The 8,134-nt window shown below is 52.2% G+C and overlaps 1 protein-coding gene across 1 annotated transcript in view; it reads right to left on the bottom strand.

The window, feature by feature from the left end:
* The window catches only part of PRC1 (protein regulator of cytokinesis 1), a 10,016-nt gene continuing 1,882 nt past the window's right edge, over window positions 1-8,134 (bottom strand). The window contains exons 2-14 of the mRNA XM_085301591.1: window positions 7,984-8,116; window positions 7,496-7,618; window positions 6,914-7,147; window positions 6,660-6,830; window positions 6,244-6,393; window positions 5,912-6,059; window positions 5,625-5,761; window positions 5,205-5,300; window positions 4,875-5,021; window positions 4,305-4,415; window positions 3,816-3,926; window positions 3,141-3,329; window positions 1-1,523 (exon numbers count right to left, since the gene is read on the bottom strand). Of these exons, the coding sequence (XP_085157717.1) occupies window positions 1,443-1,523; window positions 3,141-3,329; window positions 3,816-3,926; window positions 4,305-4,415; window positions 4,875-5,021; window positions 5,205-5,300; window positions 5,625-5,761; window positions 5,912-6,059; window positions 6,244-6,393; window positions 6,660-6,830; window positions 6,914-7,147; window positions 7,496-7,618; window positions 7,984-8,116 (1,831 nt within the window). The 3' untranslated portion in view covers window positions 1-1,442. The remainder of the gene's footprint in view (window positions 1,524-3,140; window positions 3,330-3,815; window positions 3,927-4,304; window positions 4,416-4,874; window positions 5,022-5,204; window positions 5,301-5,624; window positions 5,762-5,911; window positions 6,060-6,243; window positions 6,394-6,659; window positions 6,831-6,913; window positions 7,148-7,495; window positions 7,619-7,983; window positions 8,117-8,134) is intronic.

Raw genomic sequence — 8,134 nt, 5'->3', positions numbered from 1 at the left:
GAGGGAAGAAATGAGTTTATTTATTATATTTCCTTTTTCATAACACAGTTGTAGTAATACTTCATGTTCCATAGAGAAGGTTGTTTCAGTCTTCCTCTGACAACTCTGGGCAGAGGCCAGAGTTAATGCATGGAGGCTGAAGAGCCACCCTTGTTCTCTCCCAGTAAGAGGGACAGGGCCACCTCAGAGCAGCCTTCAGGCACCCCAACATATCGACACAAACAACAGCAGTTATATACACAGATATGCATTATTCCCATAAACAGTATACACAGTTACAGAGCAAGGGGACAGAATCCAGGGAATAAATAAACAGCAGTGGTGGACTGTAGTGATAACGGTGCAAATTAGTCTTGATGATCAGGGACGGACACACACACATATATATATACAGAGCTTCGTTAACAAAGGTGCAAACAAGCTGCCCCCAGCTGTGCCCAGAATAGTACCAGAGAAGCAGGAAGCTTGCTATTCCTCGCTGGAGCAGAGAGCAGGGGAGGAGAGCTCGGAGCCTTGTGTAGTATGGAAAACGTGCTGGAGCTGTAACAAGCTGCCCCTTCTCAAGGAGGGGAAAAGCAGCCTTATTCACTAGCAAGAGGAGCTCAGGTATTCTGTACCACCAGCTCCAGTGCATCCAGAGCTTGGGGATAGCTGATGGGACACTGCTCCCTCTACCCTCTCCAAGCACAAAAGGGCAGCATGCCGCGCTCGGGCTAGCCCTTGAGGCTTGCTTTCTATGGAGTACCCTGCTATCCCCTCCAGGGACCCCCCAGGCTCAGAGTGGGGGAGGGCAGGAGGAAGGCATTTGACTCGGTCCCAAGTCCAGCCCCTCATGCACCTACCAGCATGCTGGGCACAGTAAAGCCCACTTAAAAAAAAATAAGAAAAAAGAAACCTTAGCTAACACCAGTCCCTGTTACAAACAGGTCTACTGTGCCCTTGGGAAGATCACGGGGAAAAAACTACAACAATATGGAAAAAAAGAACTGGGATAAGACATGCCGAGGCCAACTCTCCCCCCCCCCAAATATGCCTTATCTGTCCCACAGCATGCTCAGAAAGGTATAGCCCCCATGACCTAGCACCAGCACTCACCCCAGCCCAGCTGCAGAACATCCCTCTGCAGCAGAAGCCAGCATCCACTGTTGTGCTACCCCAACAAGACACTGTATTCAAACTTTTAATTTCAAATATTTGCAAGAGTTCTCCCAAATAAAAGCAGTTTTTAAAAAAGTGTCCCTTTCATACCCTATCCTGGCAGGTAGCTACATCCCCCAACCCTGCAGAAGCCAGGCTTGTAGAGTAACACCTGGGCCCTAGTTAAAAGATAAGCCTACAGCACTGCATGCTTTGGGTCTGGGCACAGACAGCTGTGATTGCACTCTGCCAAAACAGCAACTCACTATGACTACAAACAGCTGGAACCTTGCACAGGTAATGCCTCAGCAGTAGGTGTTGGCAGTGGTGGTGGAGTTCAGGATGCGGGAGCTAGTGTCACACCTGGAAGCCTTTGAAAGTTCGCGCTGTGAAAACAAGAAGTGGAAGATGGGGATGAAGTGACTGAAGCCAGCAAGGGCAGAGACTGCTTCAAAGCTTTGTGGGGAAGCTGCAGCTGTTCCAGGCCAAGGAGGAGAGCAGCCAGGCTGCTCCTGCTATTTTGTTTATGCTCCCACATGCTTCAGGAGAGGGCAGGGAAGTGATGGCTTGGAATAGCCAGGAGAGGGCAATCAGAACCCCTAAGCCTCCCAGAGTCAGAGTATCTGCCACCCAAAAAGCCCTATGGTGAGAACCAGATCCCTTCCTTCTGCAGCTGGCAGCTTTCACTCTGTCATGAGCTAGAGAGTGTTTCCCAGGCTCAGAGGCCAGGCTCACACTGTAGAGGTCTAAAGGGCAGAGATGCAGGATTTGGTCTGTGGTAGAGCAGCAGGGAGCTAATGGACAGAGCCTTGTGCTCACATACTGCATGTCCTGTAGCTCAAGGACAGCCATGTCTAGGGCTAGGGAACATTTGAAAGGAATCAGCCTCCAGCTGAGCAGAGCATGCTGGGCTCACAAACCATCACCTTCACTCCCYAGAGGCATCCATGAGCATCAGATCAAAGCCTGGCTGCCTAGAAGTCCTCAACAGGCCCTAAACGCACACTGCAGTCCGTGCATGAGCTTGAACTGCCATGAAGGGACACACAACTTTCTACTGTCAAAAAAGTATCAAAGCCTTGGCTTAGCCAGTCCTCATGGAAGGGCAGAGACCACTAATACAGACCTCCAGCTAGCCAGTGATGAGGAAAGCCCTGTCCATCAGCAAAGCACCCTTCAGCATCACCCAAGCACATAGAGTCACACAGCCTTGCTTCTCAGTGGAGGTGAACAACAACTGCAAATGGGTGAAAACTACCTGGCCTTTGCTCACCCAATATGCTTCAAAGAGGTCAGCAGAAAAGATGGGACAGACCCAAGGGTGCCTGCACAGGCTGAGCTCAGAGCAGAGTTCTCCTGTACAAGTATGCACCCGATGCATTCACACAGGCAGCAGGGCAAGGCTTCCAGCTCCTGGGCAGTCAGAAGAACTTCCCCCCTTCTCCCACTGACCGAGTTAGGACAGTGGCAGAACGCTGCTCCTGCCAGCTGCCCAGGCCACTATCCTGCAGCCCAGAGAGGCCATGGTGTCACCCCTGCAAGACATGATGCATCAAGTGACTTGGACCTCATGGAGGACTTTGCCTGAGCAACTGGAAACAGATCTGTCTCAAGAGATCAGCTGCATCAGTGCAGCCAGGCTGTTCCAGGAGACCTGGCACCAGTAATACCAACACCTCTGGCTAGGTATGGCACAGAGATGCCCCAGATAGACATAAGCAAAAGAGAACAAACTGCCCTATATCCCACTGAACTGCTCAGGACCTTCACCTGATGTGAGCAGTACTTGCTTTGCCTCAGCCACCAGCCTCACTGATAAGTTCTTGATGAGGAACCAACAGATCTGGTACCATGGGCACTAGCAGGAACAGCTGTTCTGTGCAGGGACACCACAAGCCCCATGCACAGCTGTAGCCTTTTGGGGGTGCTCTGGGAGGAAAGGGGAGTAAGCCCTTCTTGTGCTGCCCAGTGGGGAGGAGGTGCGTTTAGAAGAGGTGAATTACCGCAAACTCAGAATAGGTGCTGGCAACAGAATTAATGCTGTAGTTACGCTGGGCAGGGGCTGTGGGGGTGCACCCACCGCTCAGGGTGGTTCCATTCAGCTGAGACATGTTCTCCTTGTTCCGTTCCTTGTGTCCTGGTCGAGGAGGTTTCGTAGCCACACGGCTAGGGGTCCGAGCAGCCTGGCCAAACTACAGGAACAAGCACCAGTTACACTAGATGTACAAACTGGAACTACAGCAGAAATAGAAAGTGAAGCCAGCATAGCTCTCCTAGTTCTGTTCAAGTTCCAGAAATCCCTCCATGGGCTAGGGCCCAGTTCTGATCCAGGATACTGGTAGTGCCACATCTGCATTTTGAAGACCTCCCCAAGCTGCAGACTTGGCACAGAGGAACAGAAGTAAACTAGAAGTCAGAGCTGGAGGGAGATTTCCTGAATTATGCTATTATCCTCCCTTTCTCCCTGACAACACTGGTCCCAGAAACACCCTGCAAGCAACATGGCAGCCCAGCCCAGCAAGCAGTTGACAAAGTGACTTTTGCATCCCAGGAGTTTGGCAGGTGAGGTGGGAGAAAGAGCAGAGCCCTGGCTGCTGTGCTACTCTGTGTCCCAGCTCACTTTTTCTCCTCCCCAACCCACCTTGGTGGAGAGGGGCTCCCCAGATAGAGTTCCTCACCTTCCCTCCAGAGGGTGGTAGCCGAGATGTTGGTGAGTGGTACAGAGTTCCCCCAAAAGCTGAACGGACCGTGCTGTTGGGTGTGGCACTGGAGATGGAAGTGCCATTGAGCTGAGGGAAAAGCAGAACACTAGGAACAAGGGAGGGGAGCCGCTGGCCGTACCTTGCCAAGGACACCAAGGTGGAACAYCTGCTGTACAGAAACTCCAAGGACATGCAGCTAGGCCCCAGAACACCAGTGTGGCAAGTTTACGTGTCCCCACAGAGAACTAAAGTGTCCATAGCCCAGTTCCTATCCCTACTTCCATTACATTGCCACAATGGCCCTGAACTCTCCCTGCATGTGTGTGTGCAATCCTGAGGACAAAGCGAGACAGCATCATTTTCCCTGGAGTGCTGCCCAGCGACAGCACTGTCCAACTCCTAGCAGGGTCCAKGCCAAGCACTAACGGCTCAGCCTGCCTGTGCTGCTCAATATAGACAATTTACCTTCCTTACTTTGCCAGGTGTGTGAGGGCCAAGCACCCGACGCTTGATGGGTGTCCGTGGGGCACTGCCATACATCATCTCTGCCTCAATCTGGCGGCTCTTCTTCAGGTGCTGCACGAGAGAGCTGCACTTACAAAACGGGACACAAGACCAGCACAGAGCCAGCCACAAACTACTGAAGTGCTCACTTGCCACTCAGAGCCAGGAGAAGGCCTCTGCTAGCAGCCAGTCTGTGGTACAGTTAAGTATACATATTTCACTGTAGATTTGCAGGTATCTAGAACCAAAATGCAGCCCTGGCACAGCTGGGGCCAAGAAAGAGGCTCAACACACAATCAACCAACAGCAATGGAAACTAGTCTCACTAGCTAAGAAAGGCTATTTCATATGGAACCATTTATGGGCAGAGTGAGAAGATGCCACATTCCTTACAGAGCTCCTGGTAGCAGCTGATTGGGAATCTGCAGTTGGGACACTTCTCCCCACTCAGACCTGGGCCACCCTCTACTGTGGAGTCAAGGCAGAGGGCTCCCCCAGGCCAGGAGGCAGCATGTTCAGCTTTGCACTCACCCTCTCCTGCTTCTCCTTCTCTTTCTCTAGACGATACAGCTGCCACTGCTCTGTCACATACTCCATGAAATGCTGCCCCTTCACTAGGAAGGCCTCCTCATGTTCCTGCTCCCAGGCCTGGACCCTGCTCTCCAGCTCCTCCTGCAACTGGATCAGGAGATAAGGCAGCACGTGACACAGCTGCTGCCAGCACCCCYCAGAGATGCCACCCTCCTGAATACAAGCATCTCCACAGCCCAAAGATACCCTTAAGTGCTGCACTTCTCCTTTGTCAGCATTAGGTAGTCCTATCAGGGACCACAGCTTCCTCCTCTCCAGGGCCGAGCCTACCTTGGAAAGAGTCTTCTGCAGTTTTGCTCGCTGCTTCTCTTCTTTCAGCAGGTTCCCTCCACGGTTGGCAAAGCGACTAGGATCAGTTGCTTTCCTCTGGCATACAGAAAGGAAGTCAAGAGAGAACCAAGTGCACAGCCCTGTCTCAGAGCCCAACGTACACTCCATAGAGCGTACAGACCTGGAAAAAGTCATCAGTTCTGTGCTAGGCTTCTGCATGGCAAACTCCTCATCTCAGATCGCACCAGTGCTCCAGGTACAGCACACTGTACCCCATTCCCTCATCAACCCACTATGGTTTCATAGTGCCTTCCTGGTCTTTCCCAGCACTGCTTCACATTCTGCAGTGGAAGCGTGCACACCCTGATCTCCTATCATCGAACTTGTGTGAGGCAGAACATGTTCCTGCCTAGACAATACCTCTAGCTCCAGAAACAGCTTCCAGTTTTCCTCCCATTTTTGGACAGCCTCAAACAGATCCTTGTGTGTCTCATAGTAATGCTTCACCTTCCCCACCTCAGCATCATGGAGCTGGAGCAAGGTCTCTGTGTAATCCTCTGGAGAGATACAACAGCATATTCACAGAGGGGCAACCAGAATTCCCACCCCTCTGCAAGCAGCAGAGTAGTYCCTTTCAGCAGCTGGCCTGCTGACAGGGAATCTGCATCTCCCGAAGAAGAGGACAATGAACAAGAGTCAGCACACACCATCGTAATAGGGGCTGAACACATCTCTCTGCTCCTGGCTATAGAAGCATTTGTCCCAGTATTCAGCCAGCTCCACCCTGATTGCTTGAATCACAGCCTTCATGTTCTGCAGCTTCAGCTCCTCCAGACGGTCCACTTCCAATTGCAGCTGCCAACAAGAACAGAGCATAGATTCAGAGAAGGCAGCATGAGAAGAAGAGGCGCAGAACAGGATTATTATTTATACTTTTCTACTGGAAGCTACTCCTCCACTCTAGCTGAAAAAACAGAAATATGAACCCAGAGCTGTTGCCCCCTGCTACCCCTCTCCAACAGGATAGGATGTTTCTTACAGCTTTCCTGGTTTTAGCTCTAGATCCAGTCATGTGCACCGAAAAAGCTTCTCTTTCCTCCACAGGAATCTGCAGCCTTTCCCAAAGTGCAACAATTCTGGAGCGCAGTTCTGCACACACAGCTTCATTCAAGGATCGTCGGGCTTCAAGCTACAGCAGGGAAAGCATAGGGTCAGCRTAAGAGCATCCCTGAGGGACACAAGTAGGTTGTTTGCTCCACTATGACCAGCAAAGCCACTTGCTTGCGTGCCAAGATCCCCTTCCAAAGTTGCTGTATGCTTAAGCTTGCTGAAAACAGAGCAATTATGCTTTGCACTCTGTGTTACATGTGCTGCTAAGTGCTGCCAGGACCCACTGACAGTCTCCACAGCCGTATATTTCACRGCAGGTAACACTGCCTCAGAGTACCCACATACCTGCTGTAGCAGATCTTGGAGGGCAGCTATATTGTCCATGGACAAACAGAAGGCTTCTTCATCCTCACACACCACATCCCGCTCAAAGCTAGTATCTGGAGCGTGGTCCAGCTCCTCCATACAAAGGATGATTTGCCGCTTGGTGTTGACAAACTCTTCTCGCCTTCGCTCCTGGGGGTGAAGTGTGGCATTAGAAGCCAGAGAGCACCCTGCCATACCACCTTCAGTGACATCCTCAGTCCCTCTTCACCTACCTTCTCCGTAGTCAGAGAGGCTAAGTGGCGCCTGTAGCGATCCAGCTCCTCCAGGCTAGGCACAGCATTGCTATCAATACAGAATGGAGTTGTGCAAAGAATGTCACACAGGTCTCGATCTTGTTCTTGTAGGGTTTTCAATTCCTGCTTCCTATCCCTCTTCTGCTTTAGCATCACTTCCACACGGGTACGCAAATCCTTCTCCAGCTGCAGAATAGTACTTTCCTCCTCTACCTAGAAGAGTCCAGAAATCAGCACTCTGCTCCTTAACTCTTGTAGGCTTAGTGCATATAGCTAGGGCTTCTTAAATGAAGGGTTGAGACATAAACCCTAATTTTGAACAGTATGCTCCCAGGGCACGTGCAAGTACATCAATAAYACACAAAACAAGGTGCTGCAAGATACCAGACCTTGCAACCATCTCTCAACACCTGTGCTGCAAGAARCCACAAGACCTTTGACTCTACCAAGCTTCAGGAAGAGCAACTTTCAACGGGAATTTGTTCTGTGAGCTCAGGCCTCACCAAGGCACCTGGGCAGAGGCCAGGCAGTAGAAGTCTGAGGAGCAAGGCAACATCTTACCTCAAAGGGGTCCAGCTGGAGCTCCCTACAAAGGGTGTCAAGCTCCTTCCGACACAGGGCAATGCTTTTCAACAGACGTTCCTTCAAGTTCTCCTCCTCTGCCACCATCATGTCTAGGAGGCTCTGCAGCACAGGGTTGGTCAGAGAGGYGGGCCAGGGGGATAGGGCATGAGAGGGGAATACACAGGGACGTGGTTCAGCAGGCCTCAACTGAAGAGCTACTGAGAACCAAGCAAAAAAAGGGAGGAAGCAGCAGGCAGAGGTGAGTGCCTAGAAGGCAAGGCAGCTCAGGGCCAGGGCAGAAGTGTAGGGGCAGCCCCRGGTACTGCTGACACAAGCAGAGACCTCCTAGTGCTCCTGCTAGACCTTAACGGGCTGCTCCCCACAGCCCRGAACCGGGGGTCCCAGGAGAGTCCCAATGGCGAGGGAAGGGGCACAGGGCTCTCCGACAGGTCGGGGCCGCCTCTGCTCGGCCCGGAGCTCCTCACCTTGATGTGCTTCTTGACAACATCGGTGCGCTCCAGGCGCTGCTCCTCGGGGATGCCGATCTCCTCCCAGATGTCCCGCAGCGCCGCSAGGGCCCGGTTCAGGCAGGACACGGCCTCGGCCGCCAGCGCCTCGCTGCGGGCACCGGAGCCC

The sequence above is a fragment of the Rhea americana genome, unplaced genomic scaffold, assembly GCF_003343005.1.
Source record: "Rhea americana isolate MKP2758 unplaced genomic scaffold, rheAme1 scaffold_178, whole genome shotgun sequence".
NCBI classification, from domain to species: domain Eukaryota; kingdom Metazoa; phylum Chordata; class Aves; order Rheiformes; family Rheidae; genus Rhea; species Rhea americana.
This window is presented reverse-complemented; position numbering and strand designations above follow the sequence as displayed.